At 44.4% G+C, this 22938-nt stretch overlaps 1 protein-coding gene across 3 annotated transcripts in view; it reads left to right on the top strand.

The window, feature by feature from the left end:
* The window catches only part of SYTL3 (synaptotagmin like 3), a 97116-nt gene that overhangs the window by 46659 nt on the left and 27519 nt on the right, over window positions 1-22938 (top strand). For all 3 annotated transcript variants that reach the window (XM_082404549.1, XM_082404548.1, XM_082404550.1), the window contains 5 exons: window positions 13940-13991; window positions 15025-15094; window positions 16611-16689; window positions 18059-18183; window positions 22167-22289. In XM_082404549.1, coding sequence (XP_082260675.1) covers window positions 13940-13991; window positions 15025-15094; window positions 16611-16689; window positions 18059-18183; window positions 22167-22289 — 449 coding nt within the window. The remainder of the gene's footprint in view (window positions 1-13939; window positions 13992-15024; window positions 15095-16610; window positions 16690-18058; window positions 18184-22166; window positions 22290-22938) is intronic.

Raw genomic sequence — 22938 nt, 5'->3', positions numbered from 1 at the left:
TCCTCCGTCCCTTCCACCACCCTCTTGCAGCCTCTGACAACCACCCTTCTACTTTCGGTCTCTATGATTTTGATTACTCTAAGTAGCTCATATAAGTGGAATCATAATATATTTGTCCTTATTTCACTTAGCATGTCTTCAAGTTTTATCCATGTTGTAGCATATATCAGAATTTTATTCCTTTGCAGGAGTGAATGATATTTCATTGTATGTATATCCCACATTTTGTTTATCCATTCATGTATCAATGGACACTTGGGTTGCTTCTACCTTTTGGCTATTATGAATAATGCTTCTGTGAACATTGAAATATCTGTTCAAGTCCCTGCTTTCACTTCTTTTGTGTTTTTACCCAGAATTGGAATTGCTGGATCAAATGGTAATTCTATGTTTAATTTTTTGAGGAACTGCCATTTTGTTTTTCCCTAATGGCTGCCCCATTTTATGTTCCTACTAGGAATTCACAAGGGTTCCAATTTCTCCATATCTATGCTAACACTTGTTTTCTCTTTTTTGTTGTTGTTGTTGTTTAAGAGCCATTGTAATGGGTATGAGGTGATATCTAATTGTGGTTGTTTTAGTCATTCAGTCTGCCTTTATTGGGTATCTACAAGCCTGACATTCAGTTCTGTGTATGGATTCTTTTTTTTTCTTGATGATTTCACTATATATATATATATATATATATATCTCAAATGTTTACCACCATAAAGTTTGTTAACACATCCTTCACTTCACATAAGTACCATTTTGTTGTTATCATGGTGAGAACATTAATGCTCTACTCAAAGCACCTTTCAAGTGTACATGTAGTATTGTTAACTATAATCACCATGGTCACTATACATTAGATCCCCAGAACTTACTCATCTTATAAGTGAAAGTTGGTAGCCTTTGACCAGCATCTCCCCATTTCCCCAAGCCCTCAGCTCTTGGCAACCACCATTCTCCTCCGTTTCTACAAGTTCAGTGGTTTTACATTCCACATATAATTGACCATGTGATATTTGTCTTTCTCTGACTTATTTCACTTAGCTTAGTGCTATCAAGATCTTTCCATGTTGTTGCAAATATCAGGATTTCCTTTTTTATGGCTGAATAATATTTCATTCTGTGTGTGTGTGTGTGTGTGTGTGTGTGTGTATATATGCGCCACATTTTCTTTATTCATTCATCTGTTGATGGTTACTTAGACTGTTTCCATGTCTTGGCTATTGTGAATAATGCTGCAATGAACATGGGACTGCAGATGTCTCCTTGAAATAGTAATTTCATCTCCTTTGGATATGTACCCAGAAGTGGGATTGCTGGATCATATAGTAGTTCTATTTTTAAAGAAATAAACTGAGGAATCTCCATACTGTTTTCTGTAGTGGCTATATCATTGTGGTTTTGATTTACATTTCCCTAATGATTAGTGATGTTTAATATCTTTTCATCTGCTTATTGGGCCATTTCTATGTCTTCTTTGGAGAAATGTATATTCAAGTCTTTGCCCATATTTGAATTGGGTTGTTCTGTTTGTTTCTTGAAAAAGAAGAAGAAAGCTGGAAGACTCATACTTCCTGATTTCAAAACATACTACAAAGCCACAGTAATCCAAAGAGTGAGGCCCTGGCATAAGGACAGACATGTAGACCAATGGAATAGAATAGAGATCCCAGAAAAAAACTCTTGCACATACGATTAAGTGACTTCTTTTTTTAATCGAAGTATAGTTGATGTACAATATTATATAAGTTACAGGTGTACAACATAGTGATTCACAATTTTCAAAGGTTATACTCCATTTATAGTTATTATAAAATGTTGGCTATATTCCCTGTGTTGTATAGTCAAGTGATTTTTGACAAGGGTGCCAATATCATTCAATGGGGAAAGGACAGCCTTTTCAATAAAGGATGCTGGGAAAACCAGATGTGTATGTGTAAAAGAATGAAGTTAGACTCTTACCTAACACCGTAAACAAAAGTTAACTCAAAGGATCAAAGGCCTAAAAATAAGACCTAAAACTATAAAACTCTTAAAACAGGGGGAAAGAAGACATTGGCTTTGACAATGATTTTCTTTTTTCTTAATTGAAGTATAGTTGATTTACAATGTTGTGTTAGTTTCAGGTGTATGACAAAGTGATTCAGTTTCATGTATATATTCAGTTTCATATATATACGTATATATAATTCTTTTCAAATTCTTTTCCATTATAGGTTATCATAAGATATTGAATATACTTCCCTGTGCTGTACAGTAGGTCCTTGTTGTTTATCTATTTTATATATAGTAGTGTGTATCTGTTAATCCCAAACTCCTAGTTTATCCCTCCCTACCCCCCTTTCCCCTTTGGTAACCATAAGTTTGTTTTCTGTGTCTGTGAATCTGTTTCTGTTTTGAAAATGAGGTCATTTGTAATTGAGAAAAAAGATTCCACGTATAAGTGATAACATGTTATTCATTTTCTCTTTCTGACTTACTTCACTTAGTATGACAATCTCTAGGTCCATCCACATTGCTGCAAATGGCATTATTTCATTCTTTTTTAATGGCTGAGTAATACTCCATTGTATACATGTACCGCATCTCCTTTATCTGTTCATCTGTCAGTGGACACTTAAGTTGTTTCCATGTCTTGGCTATTGTGAATAGTGCTGCTATGAACATTGGGATGCATGTATCTTTTTGTTTTGTTTTGTTTTTTAAACATCTTTATTGAAGTATAATTGCTTAACAATGGTGTGTTAGTTTCTGCTTTATAACAAAGTAAATCATCTATACATATACATATATCCCCATATCTCCTCCCTCCCGCATCCCCCTCCCTCCCACCCTCCCCATCCCACCCCCCCAGGTGGTCACAAAGCACCGAGCTGATCTCCCTGTGCTATGTGGCTGCTTCCCACTAGCTATCTATTTTACATTTGGTAGTGTATATATGTCCATGACACTCTCTCACCCTGTCACATCTCAACTCTCCCCCTCCCCATATCCTCAAGTCCATTCTTTAGTAGGTCTGTGTCTTTATTCCCATCTTGCCACTAGGTTCTTCATGACCTTTTTTTTTTTTCCCTTAGATTCCATATATATGTGTTAGCATACTGTATTTGTTTTTCTCTTTCTGACTTACTTCACTCCGTATGACAGACTCTAACTCCATCCACCTCATTACAAATACCTCCATTTCATTTCTTTTTATGGCTGAGTAATATTCCATTGTATATATGTGCCACATCTTCTTTATCCATTCATCCGATGATGGACACTTAGGTTGCTTCCATGTCCAGGCTATTGTAAATAGAGCTGCAATGAACATTTTGGTACATGACTCTTTTTGAATTATGGTTTTCTCAGGGTATATGCCCAGTAGTGGGATTGCTGGGTCGTATGGTAGTTCTATTTTTAGTTTTTTAAGGAACCTCCATACTGTTCTCCATAGTGGCTGTATCAATTTACATTCCAACCAACAGTGCAAGAGTGTTCCCTTTTCTCCACACCCTCTCCAGCATTTATTGTTTGTAGATTTTTTGATGATGGCCATTCTGACCGGTGTGAGATGATACCTCATTGTAGTTTTGATTTGCATTTCTCTAATGATTAATGATGTTGAGCATTCTTTCATGTGTCTGTTGGCCATCTGTATATCTTCTTTGGAGAAATATCTGTTTAGGTCTTCTGCCCATTTTTGGATTGGGTTGTTTGTTTTTTTGTTATTGAGCTGCATGAGCTGCTTGTAAATCTTGGAGATTAATCCTTTGTCAGTTGCTTCATTTGCAAATATTTTCTCCCATTCTGAGGGTTGTCTTCTGGTCTTGTTTATGGTTTCCTTTGCTGTGCAAAAGCTTTTAAGTTTCATTAGGTCCCATTTGTTTATTTGTGTTTTTATTTCCATTTCTCTAGGAGGTGGGTCAAAAAGGATCTTGCTGTGATTAATGTCATAGAGTGTTCTGCCTATGTTTTCCTCTAAGAGTTTGATAGTGTCTGGCTTTACACTTAAGTCTTTAATCCATTTTGAGTTTATTTTTGTGTATGGTGTTAGGGAGTGTTCTAATTACATGTAGCTGTCCTGTTTTCCCAGCACCACTTATTGAAGAGACTGTCTTTTCTCCACTGTATATGCTTGCCTCCTTTATCAAAGATAAGGTGACCATATGTACGTGGGTTTATCTCTGGGCTTTCTATCCTGTTCCATTGATCTATATTTCTGTTTTTGTGCCAGTACCAAACTGTCTTGATTACCGTAGCTTTGTAATATAGTCTGAAGTCAGGGAGCCTGATTCCTCCAGCTCCATTTTTCATTCTCAAGATTGCTTTGGCTATTCGGGGTCTTTTGTGTCTCCATACAAATTGTGAAATTTTTTGTTCTAGTTCTGTGAAAAATGCCTGTGGTAGTTTGATAGGGATTGCATTGAATCTGTAGATTGCTTTGGGTAGTAGAGTCATTTTCACAATGTTGATTCTTCCAATCCAAGAACATGGTATATCTCTCCATCTATTTGTATCATCTTTAATTTCTTTCATCAGTGTCCTATAATTTTCTGCATACAGGTCTTTTGTCTCCTTAGGTAGGTTTATTCCTAGATATTTTATTCTTTTTGTTGCAATGGTAAACGGGAGTGTTTTCTTAATTTCACTTTCAGATTTTTCATCATTAGTGTATAGAAATGCAAGAGATTTCTGTGCATTAATTTTGTATCCTGCTACTTTACCAAATTCATTGATTAGCTCTAGTAGTTTTCTGGTAGCAGTTTTAGGATTCTCTATGTATAGTATCATGTCATCTGCAAACAGTGACAGCTTTACTTCTTCTTTTCCGATTTGGATTCCTTTTATTTCTTTGTCTTCTCTGATTGCTGTGGCTAGAACTTCCAAAACTATGTTGAATAATAGCGGTGAGAGTGGGCAACCTTGTCTTGTTCCTGATCTTAGTGGAAATGGTTTCAGTTTTTCACCATTGAGGACAATGTTGGCTGTGGGTTTGTCATATATGGCCTTTATTATGTTGAGGAAAGTTCCCTCTATGCCTACTTTCTGCAGGGCTTTTATCATAAATGGGTGTTGAATTTTGTCGAAAGCTTTCTCTGCATCTATTGGGATGATCATATGGTTTTTCTCCTTCAATTTGTTAATATGATGTATCACGTTGATTGATTTGCGTATATTGAAGAATCCTTGCATTCCTGGGATAAACCCCACTTGATCATGGTGTATGATCCTTTTAATGTGCTGTTGGATTCTGTTTGCTAGTATTTTGTTGAGGATTTTTGCATCTATGTTCATCAGTGATATTGGCCTGTAGTTTTCTTTCTTTGTGACATCTTTGTCTGGTTTTGGTATCAGGGTGATGGTGGCCTCGTAGAATGAGTTTGGGAGTGTTCCTCCCTCTGCTATATTTTGGAAGACTTTGAGAAGGATAGGTGTTAGCTCTTCTCTAAATGTTTGATAGAATTTGCCTGTGAAGCCGTCTGGTCCTGGGCTTTTGTTTGTTGGAAGATTTTTAATCACAGTTTCAATTTCAGTGCTTGTGATTGGTCTGTTCATATTTTCTATTTCTTCCTGGTTCGGTCTCGGTAGGTTGTGCATTTCTAAGAATCTGTCCATTTCTTCCAGGTTGTCCATTTTATTGGCATAGAGTTGCTTGTAGTAATCTCTCATGATCGTTTGTATTTCTGCAGTGTCAGTGGTTACTTCTCCTTTTTCATTTCTAATTCTATTGATTTGAGTCTTTTCCCTTTTTCTCTTGATGAGTCTGGCTAATGGTTTATCAATTTTGTTTATCTTCTCAAAGAACCAGCTCTTAGTTTCATTGATTTTTTGCTATTGTTTCCTTCATTTCTTTTTCATTTATTTCTGATCTGATCTTTATGATTTCTTTCCTTCTGCTAGCTTTGGGGTTTTTTTGCTCTTCTTTCTCTAATTGCTTTAGGTGCAAGGTTAGGTTGTTTATTCGAGATGTTTCCTGTTTCTTGAGGTAGGCTTGTATTGCTATAAAATTCCTTCTTAGCACTGCTTTTGCTGCATCCCATAGGTTTTGGGTCGTTGTGTCTCCATTGTCATTTGTTTCTAGGTATTTTTTGATTTCCCCTTTGATTTCTTCAGTGATCACTTCGTTATTAAGTAGTGTATTGTGTAGCCTCCATGTGTTTGTATTTTTTACAGATCTTTTCCTGTAATTGATATCTAGTCTCATAGCATTGTGGTCGGAAAAGATACTTGATACGATTTCAATTTTCTTAAATTTACCAAGGCTTGATTTGTGACCCAAGATATGATCTATCCTGGAGAATGTTCCATGAGCACTTGAGAAAAATGTGTATTCTGTTGTTTTGGGGTGGAATGTCCTATAAATATCAATTAAGTCCATCTTGTTTAATGTATCATTTAAAGCTTGTGTTTCTTTATTTATTTTCATTTTGGATGATCTGTCCATTGGTGAAAGTGGGGTGTTAAAGTCCCCTACTATGATTGTGTTACTGTCAATTTCCCCTTTTATGGCTGTTAGTATTTGCCTTATGTATTGAGGTGCTCCTATGTTGGGTGCATAAATATTTACAATTGTTATATCTTCCTCTTGGATCGATCCCTTGATCATTATATAGTGTCCTTCTTTGTGTCTTGTAATAGTCTTTATTTTAAAGTCTATTTTGTCTGATATGAGAATTGCTACTCCAGCTTTCTTTTGATTTCCATTTGCATGGAATATCTTTTTCCATCCCCTCACTTTCAGTCTGTAAGTGTCTCTAGGTCTGAAGTGGATCTCTTGTAGACAGCATATATTTGGGTCTTGTTTTTGTATCCATTCAGCCAGTCTGTGTCTTTTGGTGGGAGCATTTAATCCATTTACATTTAAGGTAATTATCGATATGTATGTTCCTATTCCCATTTTCTTAAATATTTTGGGTTTGTTATTGTAGGTGTTTTCCTTCTCTTGTGTTTCTTGCCTAGAGAAGTTCCTTTAGCATTTGTTGTAAAGCTGGTTTGGTGGTGCTGAACTCTCTCAGCTTTTGCTTGTCTGTAAAGGTTTTAATTTCTCCATCAAATCTGAATGAGATCCTTGCTGGGTAGAGTAACCTTGGTTGTAGGTTTTTCTCCTTCATGACTTTAAGTATATCCGCATGTATCTTTTTGAATTAACGTTTTCTCTGGATATATGCCCAGTAGTGGGATTGCTGGGTCCTATGGTAATTCTATTTTTAGTTTTTTAAGGAACCTCCATACTGTTCTCCATAGTGGCTGTATCAATTTACATTCCCACCAGCAGTGCAAGAGGGTTCCCTTTTCTCCATACCCTCTCCAGCATTTATTATCTGTAGACTTTTTGATGATGGCCATTCTGACCAGTGTGAGGTGATACCTCATTGTAGTTTTGATTTATATTTCTCTAATAATTAGTGATGTTGAGCATTTTTTCTTGTGCCTATTGGCCATTTGTGTATCTTCTTTGGAAAAAACGTCTGTTTAGGTCTTTTGCCCATTTTTTCATTGGATTGTTTTTTTTTGATATTGTTGTATGAACTGTTGATATATTTTGGAAACTAAGCCCTTGTCGGTCTCATTGTTTGCGAATATTTTCTCCCAGTCTGTGGGTTGTCTTTTGTTTATGGCTTCCTTTGCTGTGCAAAAACCAAGTTTGACAAGGTCCCATTTGCTTATTTTTGCTTTTATTTCTGTTGCCTTAGGAGACTGACCTAAGAAAACATTGCTACGACTTATGTCAGAGAATATTTTCCTATGTTCTCTTCTAGGAGTTCTGTTGTGTCATGTCTTGTATGTAAGTCTTTTTAAGCCATTTTGAGTTTATTTTTGTGTATGGTGTGAGGGAGTGTTCTAACTTCGTTGATTCACATGTGGCTGTCCAACTTTCCCAACACAACTTGCTGAAGAGACTGTCTTTTCTCCATTGTATATTCTTGCCACCTTTATCAAAGATTAATTGACCGTAGGTGCGTGGGTTTATTTCCAGGCTCTCTATTCTGTTCCATTGATCCATATGTCTGTTTTTGTGCTAATATCATGCTGTTTTGATTATTGTAGCTTTGTAGTATTGTCTGAAGTCTGAGAGGACAGTGATGTCTCAGATATGATACCAAAGGCACAGGCAACAGAAGAAAGAAATAGATAAAGTGGACTTCATCAAAATGAAAAACTTTTGTGCATCAAAGGATATTATCAACAGAGAAAAAGTCAACCCATGAAATGGGAGAAAACATTTGGAAATCGCATATCTGATAAGGGATTAATATCTAGAATCTTTAGGATAGAGAACTCTTAAAACCCACATTCAATTTTTAGAGAAGATTAAAGGCTGTGGAAAGGAAGTTTATACCCAATTATCCCCAGGTTCGCACCAAGCCTGGGCAGTTACCTTCAACCTTAAGTGTCTCTTTGTGGAAGAGTTACTGCCCAGATCTTGAGGATTGTTATTAACACAGAAGCCATCCAGAATTTCTGCTGATAGAATACAGGGAGCTTAATTAAAGGGAAAAACTATTTTTCTTTCTTGCAGCTAAGCCCAAGAGTAATGTCTAGTGGCAGAAGGACACTGGATGAGATACACTTTCTGCCAACAGGATTATAAATCTGTTATTAATTTCAGTTCTTCTGGAAGGCATTGGTGGCTGACTCACAGTTGTGCACTGTATCTCCTTTCATCCTGGAATGATGTCTTGGCCCCAGTGCTATCTAAGCTGAAACTTCTATAAGGGCTAACGTATACCTAAAAAGCCTCTGGAATCCAGCTCTGAAACCATTTATGACAGGATATCAAGATTCTTCACATTCTGAGGGATTTTTTAGGTCAATTTTTTTGAGAGATTTTTCCACTTTGCGTAAGTGAGCCAAAGACTGGTTTAAAACTTTATTGTCCTAGAGACCTTTTCTTTCCTATGAAAGAAAAAAGTCCTGAAACAGATTATAATTGTCCAATACCCACCCCCGTGCCAACACACACACACACACCGAACCTCTGGTTTTAGTCACCTTTTTCTAGCATTTGGAGGGTGCTTAAGCTCCAGTGTGGGCCAACCCTCAGGACTGTTGCATACAGTTGTGCAGGTTGGGCACTGTACAAGGGAGCCACATCTGAGGGGCTACTGTTCACATCATAGACAATCCTAGGTTTGTGTGTTTATTGTGATGATTTTTCTGGAAGATGCAGCAAAATGTGTTGTTCTAACAAAATCCATATATTACAACCAACTCTTAGGGGTGGACAAAGTATCTTGATGTAGGAGTGTATTTGTATAGTTCCCAGGGAGGCTCTGTGTGGGTAGACCTACCTGCGCTTTGCTTTGGGTCACACCTGGAACTGCACGGTATGGTTCCCTACGAAGGATGCTTCTCTCCCACTCCATGGGCCCCAGCAGAGAGGCGGCTCTGGGCCAGGCCACCCTTCCGCTTGTTGGCCCTGTCTGTTCGCTCCACAACTGTCCCACATGGCTCCCTGGGTGTCCGTGACTTTCCGTAGTGAAGGGCTTCTGTGGGGCCTTACAGTGTAGGGGGGAAGTTAACGATCATGTCTTGGAAAAAGACTAAGCTACACAGATCCCACGGCTCAGGATGTGAGGCCCCTCAGTCACCTCTGACCACGTGATGTGGCTGGTTGACAGAGTTGCACTGGGGCATTCCAGGGCGTCTGCCCTGTGCCCTCTTTCCTGGGAACCATGTCACCCCAGAGAGAAGTATCGGGGTGACAGGGCATGGCGTCTGTGGCAGGACCTGAGGCCCAGGGCGCTGGCTGGTAGGCAGCTGGTGTTCTCGGCCAGTGTCACAGTGGAGCCTGGCGCAAGATGGGCATCCATTCTAGAGGACTTTTTATGAACACCTGAAATATGTTGCCTTATCACTATTGTTTTTAGATGGAGAAGTAGATACAGAAGTAGATACAGTATATACAGTAGTACTTAGATGTATAATGATGCCACAGATGTGCTTGTGCCAGTTGCAGGTTGGTTTTTGATCTAGAAGCCTCTCCTCCGTCCTGTGGTTCATGGGGATGCTTACAGCATCATAAGCTCCTGCTTATGAGCAGAGGTTGTGTCCCCTTATCCTTGTCTCTGTAAAGAGCCCGTGTGTATTACATGCAATTAATGTGAACAAATGGATGAAATTAGGTCAAGTGGTGAAAAAATGATGACCTTGTTTCATACATATTTGGTACGGCTTATTAAATGATGTCACGCTTATTGTTAAAATAGTGTTGGTTTCTATTGTTGTCATTTATTGTAACGACCTCTGCATGGCAAGCCCTCTGCTGGGTGCTGGGGACACTGAGATGCATAAGACAAAGCCCGTGTCCTCAAAGTTTTCACCGTCTAGTGGGGGAGGCAGACATACATGCCAATGATTACAGTGCAGTCAGAGGAATTTCACAGCAAGTGTGCATGGTAACCACGACGAGACCAGCCTGGTGAGGACAGGCCCAGAATCTGGAGAATAAACCACTAGAAGGACAGAGCAAGTGGTGTGGAAGAGGTGCAGTCTCGTGGGTGTGGGGCATCTGGGAAGTGCAGCTTCAGCTGGACCTGCAAATGGGACGGGGGTGGCAGCAGGCGGCACTCGACAGGTCGGTAGGGACCGAATCACACGGGACCTCTGTAGTAGTTTTCCCCGGCTGCTGTAACAAAGTGCAAACTGGGTGTCTTTGAACAGCAGAGATGTATTGTCTCACAGTTCTGGAGGCTGGAAGTCCAAAGTCAAGTTGTCAGAGGGACCATGCTTCCTCTGCGGGCTCTCGGGGAGAATCTCTCGCTGCCTCTTCCAGCTCCTGTTGGTTCCCAGCGACCCTTGGTGTTCCTTGGCTTGTGGACACACTACTCCAGTCTCCGCCTCTGTTGTGACACCGCCATCTCCTCCTTACCCTTCCTCTGTGCCTGTCTGCCTCTGTGTCCAAATTTTCCCTTTTTACAAGGACACCAGTCCTTTTGGCTCAGGACCCGCCCTAATGACCTCCCCTGAACTTGATCTGCAAAGACTCTATCTCCAAATAAGGTCACATTCACAGTTGCCTGTGGGTAGGGCTTCAACATATCTTTTCACAGGGGACACAGCTCAACCCTAAGCAGCTGTCTTATGCTGGTCGAAGTTTCTTTTGTAGCCGCTTGGGCTGTGAGTTGCTAGCAGGGGACCGGACCTCGTGTATGCTCCGGGGGGCGGGTGGCAGCAGGGAGAGCTGAGCCCAGGACCCGTTGCGCACTCCCCGTGAGCCTCGGGTTTCACTTACAGAATTGGGATGACAGCTAGTGACGAACCACAGAGCAAATGCACGCAGAGTGCCCCGCACAGCCCCGGGCGGACAGTTAGCTTCTAATAAATGCCACTGTGCCTCCCTGAACGTGCCCCACAGCCTAGGATCCTGGGGGCCCTGACCCACAGCTGCTCCCTGTGAAGCCTAGCAAGGCGGCCAGAGCAGGGCCCCAGCCGCCTGTCCGGAGACCTTGGGGGACGGGGGGGCGTCTTTCCACGAGCATTTCCTTATAGTAGTTACATGCATTTTAAAAAAAATGTTAACAAGTAAATATCTAGTGCTTTTTAAGGAAGCCTCTGGTAAGAAATGGCTGAGGAACAGAAGAGAAAAAAAAAGCAAAATGGCAATAAACAGGGACAGAGCCACAGGGCGGCGCTCCTCAACCTTCAGCGAGCAGAGGCCCACCCTGCAGGGCTAGGGTTGGCCTGGGACTCTGCATTGCTCACAGGCTCCCCGCCGGTGCCCTGCCGAGGGCCGCCATGCACACCTGGAGCAGCAAGGACGTGGGGCAAACTAGGTCCCATGGCCCAAACCGATCCTTCTGCCTGTTTTCACACTTCCCATGAGCTAAGAACGAGTTTTACATTTTTTTAATGGTCAAAAGAATAATATTTGTGACACACAAAACACAGGAAATTCAAATTTCGATGTCCACTATCAGAACACAGACACACCCACTCTTTAACATTGTCTGTGGCTGCTGTCCCAAGCGCAACGTTGAGTGCATGGGACAGAGAAGGCAGAGAGCCTAGAATGTTTGCCATCTGGCCTTTGCGGAAGGGATGCGTCGACCCCGAGGGCCGTGCGGCCCGGTGCAGCCAGCAGGGGGCAGCAGAGACCTGCGCGTGGGCCGGGCCTCCCGGGGCTCAGGAGGGGTATTTAGAAATGCGACAGGGCCTAAGCTGAGGTTTAGGAGGGAGGTACGGGCCTGAGGTAGAAGGGCAGTTAGCCCGGGGAGATGGGGCGGGGTAAGTGGAGAGCGCCCAGGGTAAGTAGGGCAGTAAGGAGCTCTTCAAGGGCCCAGGGCTGGAGGCCCAGGGATGCTAGTGGGGCTGGGACCGCAGGCTAAGGCAGTAGGGAGCCACTGGAGGACTGAAAGCGGAGGAGAGAGGGCATCACCTTGGAGGGAGGGGCTGTAGCTGGTGGCCGTGCCTCTGGGAAGCGACCGCAACAGTCCAGGGCCGAGAGGACGAGGTGCTGAGGTGGCAGGGCAGTGGGGAAGGGCCGGCAGCACCGGTGACACAGCCCACGGCTCGCGAGCGCCCTGTCCCCTGGAGTCTGCATTTTCGCCCGGGAGAGGCTGGACGAACGGCGTCTCTCTCTTTCCTTTCTCTTTGCCTTGTTTTTCTCTGCTTTCGCAACTCCAGTGCACTTAGGGTGGCTCTCTTTTTGCTTCTGGTCTGGCTCTTTTCTTTCCTGTGGGTCCCACAGATACAGGATTTCACCCATTATGAGCTGGTTCTACAACCAGCTGAGCACTGTTGAGCACTCAGCCTTCGGGTGAGGCCTTCTTTGTTGTTAAATAATTATTTTGTGGTGGGGCAGGGACATGGCTCAGAGACTCCTGTTAGAATTTGGTGACCGCCATTGTGAACCCCAGAAAAATGCACACGGGCAGGTGGACTCAAAATCTGAGATAGGATTTCAGGGCCGATGTGCTCCCTGAGCCCCCTAATTTAGGACCCCTGACGGGGTGGGTGTCAGCTCAAGGTCAGCTGAGGGGTTAGCTGTCCCCGGCTTTAAGGTTTTGGACTTGATATCAGAGCCATATGCCCTCCTCCCAAAGGCCTCCCCGTAATTCCTGATTGTCTTAATTATCCCCGCCCTTCCTCCTGTCTTACGGAGAAGACGTGAATACCTGTCTTTCTTTGGGATGGATTAAAGCCTTCCGAACACACAAGACCGGAACTCCACTGACCTCCTAGGATGGCAGGTCTGGCGGTTCTCGGCTGTGTTGGGCATTGTGGAGCCTCTAGGGAACTTCCCAGAGCAGCAGAATCCGCTTCTGGCCTCCAGCTGGGGTCGGGGTGACAGTGGGCTGACCTCTCCCTTTGCGTTGGGCCAGGAAACATGGTGTTCACAGAACTGCGGACTTGGAGAATTCTATTTTGGGGGTCTTAATACATCATAAAATCCCCTTGCCTTGAAACAAAAAGAGTACTATATCAGATGGAGTCTTATTTAGGAAATTATTAGCCTCTATAACTAGAAATAAGTAGATTACATTTTTTAAAAGATTAATTCAATCTCCATAACAAAGAATGTTTAAAGGAATGTGGTCATTCCATTATGAAATGTTTCCAAAGGACAAATGGAAGCTTAGAAGCGTGAACTGGTTTTCAAATTATCCAGAATTTAAAAATCTAATCCAGCATCAACTTTCAATAAGAGCAGTCATTTCCAGCAAGTATGGTCTCTTACTCGTGTGTCTGTGTGTGTGTAACAGCAGCTTTAGTGGAACATAATTTATGTAGCACAAAATTCATCTATTTAAATGTACAATTTCATGGTTTTTGGTAAATGTATGGAGTTGTACATCACTACAGTCTGATTTTAGAGCATCTCTGGCACCCCAAAATGGTCTCCTACTTTTTAATCACAGATGTGATATTAGAAAAATAATTTTAATTTATTACGTCCTGTATCTGCATCATCTAAGTTATATTCTTAGTAATAAATGACCTTTATTGATATCTCTTCCAGGCAAGCACGAGACAGCTGGAGCAAAGCTCTTGCAATCTTATCAGAAGCTGAGGTGAGTGTTGTCAAAGGACAGGCCGTCCTGGGCCCTCAGGGGCTAGAGCCGAAGGACGTGCTGAAAGAACTTACAGATCTCTTGACTTTCAGATGTCACTGCTTTGGAATGTAGCTTTTTTTAAAAAAGATGATAAAGTGCCTGAGAAAGATTCAGAGATGTTTCCAGATTCTTGTGAAAAGCTCGAAGGAGCTAGCGTAGGATTTGCTCACAAAACATTTTATTTCTTGAATTCTGAAATCTTGTAAGGAAACTAAATATTGTTCTTGATGGCACGTCCAGTGAGATTCTAAACCAAGCACTTGCTTTTATGAACCATTCATGTCGCCAACATCTTGCCCAGTGCTTGACACCTTGGAGACATCTGTGGAATAAACATTGGTGGATTTGAATATTGGCCTGAGAGATAGTAACTTGACTGAATACCCAGCCATCCTGAAGCTAGCAGTAATTCACACACCTGACTATGCTGAATTTATTAAAGTATTACTGAAAGCTCTCCACCAGCAGCTTTTTTTTTTTGCTCATGGTGAGATTTTCCAATCTCAGGACTTTTTCATTTTTTTACTCCATCCCCCCACCCCCCCCACTTCTTTTAGCACAAACTTCTAATTGCTCTTGTGGTCAGTTTTTACATCCATGACATTTGGGGCATTCTGCTGCGTGGTGTTCACTGAGAGGAAGCTCAGGGCCACACGGCGCACCCGTGCGGAGTCCGGATTCCAGAGCAGCCGGGCCACGGAGCCGGTCCCGAGCACCCCAGCTATTCTGCAACACACAGTTGGAGTGCAATGCCCAGACCTTAGACCACATGACGCCCATTTCCCACGCCCAGCCCCCAGGGGATCAGGCCCTGTGCAGAGCAGATCCAGGCAGGCTGCTGAACCCCTCTTCTGAAAAGTGAGGCAGTGTTTAAAAAAAAAAAAAAGACAGAGAACTTGAATTATAGGTTAAATACAAATGTTGTGTATTTCTAAGACTAATATTTTAAGACTCATAACTCCTTTCTTACCCTTGTATTTTTCCTCGGCAGCAAAATTTCCGTGGTTCCTCCTACTCCACCCCCTCTCAGTGAAAGCTGGTGCAGCGGCAGCCCTGGCAGGGTAACGTGCCTGTTCTGTGTGCCTCCTGGGGAGGGGAAATGGGAGAGAAGCAGGGGAAGAGAGGGGACCTGCGAGCTTGAGCCTCATGACAAAGGGATCCAGCTGTGGCTGGAGTGGGTCATAAGGCAAGGAGAGAATGGGGGTACCGATCGGAGGCTGAGGGGTGCTGGGCCCTGCCTGGTGTCTGCACTTCCGTCACGCTCTGGGGGCCGTGGCACCATCCCCCCGTCCCCCGCACCGTCAGTGGACGCATCTCCTGCCTGTACCCCATGTCCTCGCCTGCACCCCACATCCCCATCTATTTACTCTTGTCATTTTGTTGGTTCTCTCCCCTAACTGTGCCCCTGAGCGTGGGGTTCTGGATGGGCTGCCGTGTGTCAGGGGTCTCTGGGGGTGGAAAGGAAATATAGGTTGACGCACAGGTGTGTGATTCGCAGGCCTGGGAGTATCTGTGGAGGTGTGCGTGTGTGTCTTTGAGGGTTTGTAGGCGCTAACATAAAGGAGACCAGGACTGTTTCCATCCAAGGAAGTTAGCTGTGTGATCATGGGGCACTTACCTGGGCTCCCACCTGGGAGGTGGAAATAATTTTCATCTGGTTCGCCTCCCAATGGCTGGTGTGAGAAATTAACAAAATAACGTCTCTGCTGGTACTTAGAAATTGTAAAGTGCCGTGGAAACACATGGTCTTGATTGTTTTCATTGTTACTACTCTGTGTATTAAGGGGAGTAACTATATCTGTACAAAGGAGGATATACATGTCTGCTGGTGAGAGAGAGAAAATATATACATTCTTTTTTCAATTTCAAACTGAGACACCGGAGTGACCTTCAAAATTCTGCTCTACTTTCTCCTAGAGAGAGATTTTAAGTGCTCTGAAGTTACTCAAGCACAGATGTGCTCAAGACATATTCCTGGGTTGGATGGGTGGGTGGGTGGATGGATGGTGGGTGGGTGGACGGATGAATGGATGGGTGGATGAGACTCGCAGAGGGGAGGGATCCCATTTCTGTTGTTTCTCTTTCTTTTTCTTCTCTCTTCTGTTTTGGGAGGTGGAACTAACCCTTGGCTTCAGTCTGCTTACCTTGTCCCTGGTACCACCTTCAGCCCTTGTGTCACGTGCATTCTGCCTGTATTGGCGTCCCTTCTGTGCAGAGCTGGGGTGGGGTCCTAAGAGAAGGAGGCTAAAGAAGCAGGATTTTACTTGGTGCAGTCTTTGAGCCCATGAAGTGTCAGCTGTTATTTCTGTGAGGTAGTTGCTATCTTGTCAACAACCCCATGGTGATGCCCCTGCCTTTAATGCAGGTGTCAGAACTCAGAGGAGAGAAGCTGAGTAAAGAGAGGACAGTGCCCTCTGCCCCAGACACACACACGCACGTCCGCACACAACCCGAGAACGCACACCCACCCTCGCCCACACGTGCCAGGGTTTGGGGGTTGGCGGCCTGGAGGCTGCCAGGGCAAACACAGGTCATCAGACATAACTCTCATTCTCTCTCCTTCTGTCTCTGTTTTAGTTCCAGGAGCTTGGTCAGTTTAAAGGATTTAATAAGTCTGTGGAAAATTTGTTTCTGTCTGTTACCACCCACATGAAAAGTAAGTGGATGCTTCTCCAGGGGTTCTTCTACCACCGTCCAGGCCAGCCGTTCCCACTGGCCAAGGCCTGGCCGGTGACCTTGGCTGGGAAAGGGCCACTCTCTGTCTCTGGCTCCTGGGGAAAGCCACAGCCCTGGGCCCTTCACCCCTCCACCTGTATTTGCACCAGCGACGGCTCTGAGGGGCTGGTGTGTGTTGGGACCTTTCTAGCTGCCTGGTGTAGAAGGATGCCCCAAAGATTCCAGACAGTAGACTTGAGAACAGCATGGTTGGCACTGCTCTCGGAGAGGAGAGGCTCTGACACATCCTGGGGGAAAAGATGAATACCCGGGTGCTTTGGCGGGACATGTGCAGGATCTTCTCTAGAGAAAAAGAGATGATCCACAGCCTTACCCCTGCTCAGTGCCTGCAGGAGATCGTAATAAATAGCAAAGCGTGAGGATTCACGGTGGATCAGAAGACAGAGGGGTGCTCTGGAGTTGCGCCGTCCTATGTGGTAGCCTCTGACCACACGTGGCTCTTGAGATGTGGCCGGAGTGAAATACACATTGAATTCCAGAGACTTAGTGTCGAAAAAAGAGTGACATTTTTCATTAATACTTTTAATATCGATTATATATTTTCACAATACATTGGATATTTTGCATTAAATGAAATATAGTATTAAAATTAATTTTACCTGTTTCTTTTTAGTTTTTAAAGTGAGGTTACTAGAATATTTAAAATGACATATGTGAGCTGTGTTATCTCCCTGTTGGACGGCGCTACTCTAAAGGTAGTTTCAAGATGGAGACAAGGATCTCATGGGAAAAGGAAGCTCTTTTTAAAGGACGCACTGACCGTTGAGAGGCTCTCACCGTGTGTGGGTCCTTCCTCTTCCCTTCACTCATCTTTATTCTAGACTATTATACTGCAAAAAAAAATTTTAAGTCATCTTTTCAGGGTTTGCTTTCCGAAATGGTTATAAGGATACCCCAAGTTTTGCTTTCACCTCAAGATGTGGTATCCAGTTATACAATCTTTGTAAGGAACCCCTAAAAAAACCAGCTGGTTCGTTCGGCTGCCTTCTTTGCATTTGGGCAACCGGACACTCGGGACGTGTGCCCTGAATGCAGAGTAACCTGGGTCGGGAGGTCGCCCTTGAACCCCGCCCTGACGGTGGCTCCGCCTGCAGAGACGTGGGGACACACAGTCACCCACGTTCAGGATCCAGCCCTTCAGTCCTGTGCAGGTGCCCCGGGTCCAGCGCGGTGTCGGGGAGTCTCCTCCTGGCCCCAGAGCTCGGGGTACAGGAATCCCGGAGGAGGGGTTCCCCAGGTCCTGGCAAAGCTGTGCACTCCCACCTGTCATCCTTGTATTGATTTTCTAGAGCTCTCCAAGTCGCAGAATGACATGACCTCTGACAAGCAACGCCCAGCTGTGGGTCCCAGGCAGCGCGAGGGCCGGTCGGAGAGGAGGAGCCAGTCCGACACCGCGGTCAACGTCACCACCCGGGTATCCCAGGCCTCCGGCCGCCCCAAGATCACCCTTCTCCCCGTTTTCTCCATAGATTTCTTCGTCCTTTTACTTCATAGTTAACCATCAAGCAGTCTGAAAAACGTACTTATAAACCCGTCCATTGGCTGGGGTGCGGGTACAGGCCAAATGAGGGTTAAAATTCAATTTTATTGAATTTGGAAAGTGGTTCAGAACAGGGAAAGGCTTCCACCTCATTCCAAGCACCTAGGGCTTCCACGTGACTCCCGAAGCTCCCTGCTGGCTTCAAGGCCACACCAAAGGCAAAGGCTCACCTGCAGGCCTGCAACGTGCCCAGTTATTCCTGGTCTGTGGATACTCTCGTTCTGTCCTATGTCCTGCTTCCAACAACCTCTGGTTAAAATCTGTCCCGATCTCTGATTGAAACTATTGAAACCATAAACGCTGCATGTTCAGGTGTGATCCTGAGTGAGACTCTCCAGGTACCTAAACTGTAAGAGATCTCACCTAATAAAGGCCTTTAGGGAAAGAATTTCTCTTTCCACCAGGATTGACCGAGCCAGAGGCAGATGCACTGGAGTGTGAGGGCAAGCGGACTTTAGGGTCAGAAAACCTGGGTTCTGGTCCAGCTGAGGTGACCTGGCTGTGGCAGACGCCAGCACCTGACTGTTTGCAGCTTTGGTTAGCTGGGCAGGACAAGTGCCCTTCTCTGCAGCAGTGGGCTCTGTTCAGGATGTCCCCAGACAGACTGTTCTGTAGGCGAGGGGGTGAGCACAGCCTTAGTCTCCTGCTGGGACTTCCACATACTCTCAAGATGCTAAATCCAGCCTCCATCCACATCACATCACTTGAACTCCCTGAGCCTCCGAATGCCCCCTGCCCCCGCCTCCCTGGGGAATGAAGGTGATAATACCTGTTCTGCCCAGAGCAGCACAGTGATCTTGTAAAGATGCCCTGAGATAACATAACAGCTAAACTGCTACCTAAGTTATCTGAATATAAACCTAAATTGCCAGCACTTGTTACTATGTGCCAGGCTCTTGCTGAAAGCTTTACCTGAACTCTCTTTTTACCCTCACACCACCCCTCGAGGTGGTAGTGCATGTGACCCTGTTTACACTTAGAGAAACTGAGGCTTAGGGAGATTGTCACATGGACCTGGTGACATAACCAGAAATGGTGGGCAGTCTTAGTTTGGAGGCCGAACTCTGGAGCAGTGATTCTCCACTTTAATGTGTATGTGAGTCACTTGGGGAGCTTGTTGAAATACAGATTCCGAGTCAGTAGATCTGGGGTGGGCATGAGACGCAGGATCTCAGGTGTGTTTCTAAGGCACTCGCCAGTGAGCAGGCAATGCTGCCGCGGTCCTGGGACCTCACTGTAAGGGCAGGGCCTGGAGAGTGCGCCATGTGTGTACGGAAGGTCTTTGAGACCCTCAGGTGCAAACACGTGTGGGTTCCTGCCGTCTCCACCACCCTACCTGCTGTCCCTGAATCAGTGGATGGAGGAGAGGGTCAGTGTGCGTTTAGGTGACACTGTGTTCTGGGCATGATGGAGTGTTTGTTACCTACTTTATTACATTTCATTCTTAAAATTCCTGAGAAAGATATTGTTACTCCCATGGTAAAGATCTAGAACCTGAGTTTTAGTGAGAGGTTACCCACCTTGTCTCATAGCAGTAGCTTGTAAAAGGTGGAGCTAGGAACAGAACCCAGGTTCGTACGATTCTAAACTCTTAACCTCTTCGTTATGTGCCCCACATAGGAGGACAAATTAACTTTTTTAATCCTTAAACAAGCCTGTGAGGTCTGTGCTGTTACTGTCCCATGAAAGATGAGGATTGTGGGGCCGAGAGATGACCCAGAGGGAGTGAGGTCAGGGTGGCAGGGCCAGGTGGGGCCTGCTCCAGGGACCATTCCTGTAACGCCTGCCAAGAGACGCCAGCAATGCTTGCAGACTGGCACGGTTCCCACTTCTGGTGTCATGTGCCACATGCTGGGGCATCCCAAGTATCTGTAGGCATAGCTCCGGACGTTCTGGAGCTGACGTAACGTGGCATCTGTGGCATCACCGTCACGGGCTGCAGTGCAGGGGGATGGGCCTGCCGGACGAGTGCAGGGTTCTCTGAAGGGCTGGTGGTGCTCAAGGGTAGAAGTGAGGAGGAACTGGGGGGGGGGGGGGCCGTGGCTAGAGAGCCTCCACTGTGTAGACCCTCTGTCCAGTGTGTGTCCACTTGCCCGCCACACTCCTGGCAGGACACGCTCGTGACGTTTTGTAGGCATTCTCTCTCCCCACTTGAGGATATGGCTGTTTTAAAGAGAAATTTAGCCAAATGTTTATAAAGTACTCAGTAATCATGGCATGATCTATAAATGCTAAATAATTATAGGGTTGGAGTATAAAGAGTACAGCTTTATTTTTTTTAATACTTTTAAAATAAATTATTTATTTATTTTTGGCTGTGTTGGGTCTTCGTTGCTGCGCGCGGGCTTTCTCTAGTTGCGGTGAGCAGGGGCTACTCTTCGTGGCGGTGCGCGGGCTTCTCATCGCGGTGGCTTCTCTTGTTGCGGAGCATGGGCTCTAGGCGCGCGGGCTTCAATAGTTGTAACACACGGGCTCTTGAACTATATGAAAAAGCTTTTCTAACACCTTCATTTCTGAAATCCTCCCTTTGGATCTCCGGCTCCTCCAGCCCTGTGTCTCCTCCCCTGTGCCCACGCTTCAGTGTCCCCGAGCTACCTGTCCTCTGGACGGCATCACGCGTCACTGTGCGTGTGTGATCTCGTGTCCAGGTCTCTGCCAGGCCTCTTGCGTCTCTGCAGTTGCTTTGGCCTCTAGCAGGTCTAGGAACATGCTCCATACCTGACCATCACGACAGCCCCTCCACTCGGGATGCCTTACCTTTGGGTCTTTCCCCAGCCAGCCCTTGACACCCACTCAGGTCACACTCCCACTGAAGACCATCCCAGGTGCCTCTTCTGCATAAGGTCTCCCACTCTTTCCCGTTGACTTGGCTCGTACTTCCATTTTAACGGTGTGTATTTCTAATGAGCTAGTGAGCCCTTGGAGAGCAGACAAGCATCTTCTCCTCCTTCCTCCCTTCCTCCTCCTCCTCTTCCCACTCCCAGGACATAGAGCAGCGGCACGTTGAATAGAGTGTTGCTTAACAAATGTCTGATGGAATTGAGTTGAGTTCTGGAAATAGAGAGCATGAACAATAATTTAGAGGTAATCACATCTTTCATTTGTTCTGTAATAGTCTTAGCTTTTTATTCGTGAAACTTATGACCATAGTGCAGCTGTTTATATTTCCAAGTTCTACTTCCAACCCAGTGTCAAAACCTAAAGTCTCGATTTGGAAACTTTGTCTTTTCAACCAGGAAGAGGTTTCCCTCCCTGCTCTGTACTAACGCTGTCCGATAGAACTTTCCTGCCACTGCCGCATGTGGTTACTGAGCACTTGATATGTGTCTAGTGTAACCAAGGAGCTGAATTTATTTTATTTGATTTTAACTGATTGGAATTTAAATAGCCCCATGTGCCTAGTGGCTACCATATTAGAAAGCACAAGATGTACATGTTATAGGAGAAGTACCGACTATTAAAAAAATATTTTTATAAAATTTAGAGACATATTTTGATTTTTTTCCTTTTTTTATGAGCACATTAGAGGCTGTCAGGCTGAATACTATATTTCATGTGATTAAATGCCTGCGTCATTATTAAGGTCAAATGTGGACTTCAGTTTCTTTAAGACTTGTACTAATCCATAAGTAACCCACCCATCACTGTTCATGAATGTCCCGAAGCTTGATGACGTCTGCCTTGGGGCCCCGTGTGTGTGTATGCGTTTATCCAAACGGAGGTGTGGCCTTTTACTCAGCACCCGGAAGTTTGCGTATTAGTGACACGCAGGCCACGCTCGCTGAAGTCATCACATTTGAACAAACTCAAACTGGGATGCAGACTGTACTATACTAATTCTGTGTTTTCTTTTTCAGAAGGTCAGCGCCCCAGATATTCTGAAACCTCTTAATCAGGAGAGTCCCAAGTGCCCTCCTAGCCCTGTTTTTATCTCATCCAGTCCAGCGCCCAACACTTTATTCTCAGGAGGCTTGAGACACGTGAGTCTTCTCTGATATCCTTGACACGTGACGTGTGGTTGTTGCCATGACGTCAAATTGGATTGTTAGGCAACACGAGTGCCGTGTTGTCTTGTGGGATAAACTGGAGCGTGATATAGAGTGCAGAGGTGATATTTTACTTAGACTGAGAGCTGGGAAAAGCCTTGCTGTACTCTGATGGTGGTTTTCTTTTTTACATCTTATTGTGAACATTTTCATTCATACAGAGAGCAATTAATAATAAGTAGTGGTGTCTTTGGATGAGAAGTGTTTAGTTTTGAGGAAGTCTGATTCGTCAGATTTTTCTTTCATGGTTACTTCTCTGTCTTATCTACCCATAAGTCATGAAGATATTCTCCTATGTTTTCTTCTAGAAGCTTTATAAAAGTTTAGCTTTTATGTGTGGTCCATGCTCCAGCTCATTCCTTTTTGTGAATGGTGTAAGGTACAGATTGAGGTTCATTTTTCCCCATATGAATAAACAGTTATTCCAGCACCATTTAAAAAAAAAAAAAAAGGACTCTCATTTTTCCATGGACTTTGGTGTCTTTGTTGAAAGTCAAATGACCATGTAAGTGTGGATCTTTTCCTAGGTTCTCTCTTGTGCTCCACTGACCTCTTTGTCCTTATGCCAAGGCCACACTGACAT

Source organism: Balaenoptera borealis (assembly GCF_965194805.1).
Source record: "Balaenoptera borealis genome assembly, chromosome: 9".
NCBI lineage: Eukaryota > Metazoa > Chordata > Mammalia > Artiodactyla > Balaenopteridae > Balaenoptera > Balaenoptera borealis.
This window is presented reverse-complemented; position numbering and strand designations above follow the sequence as displayed.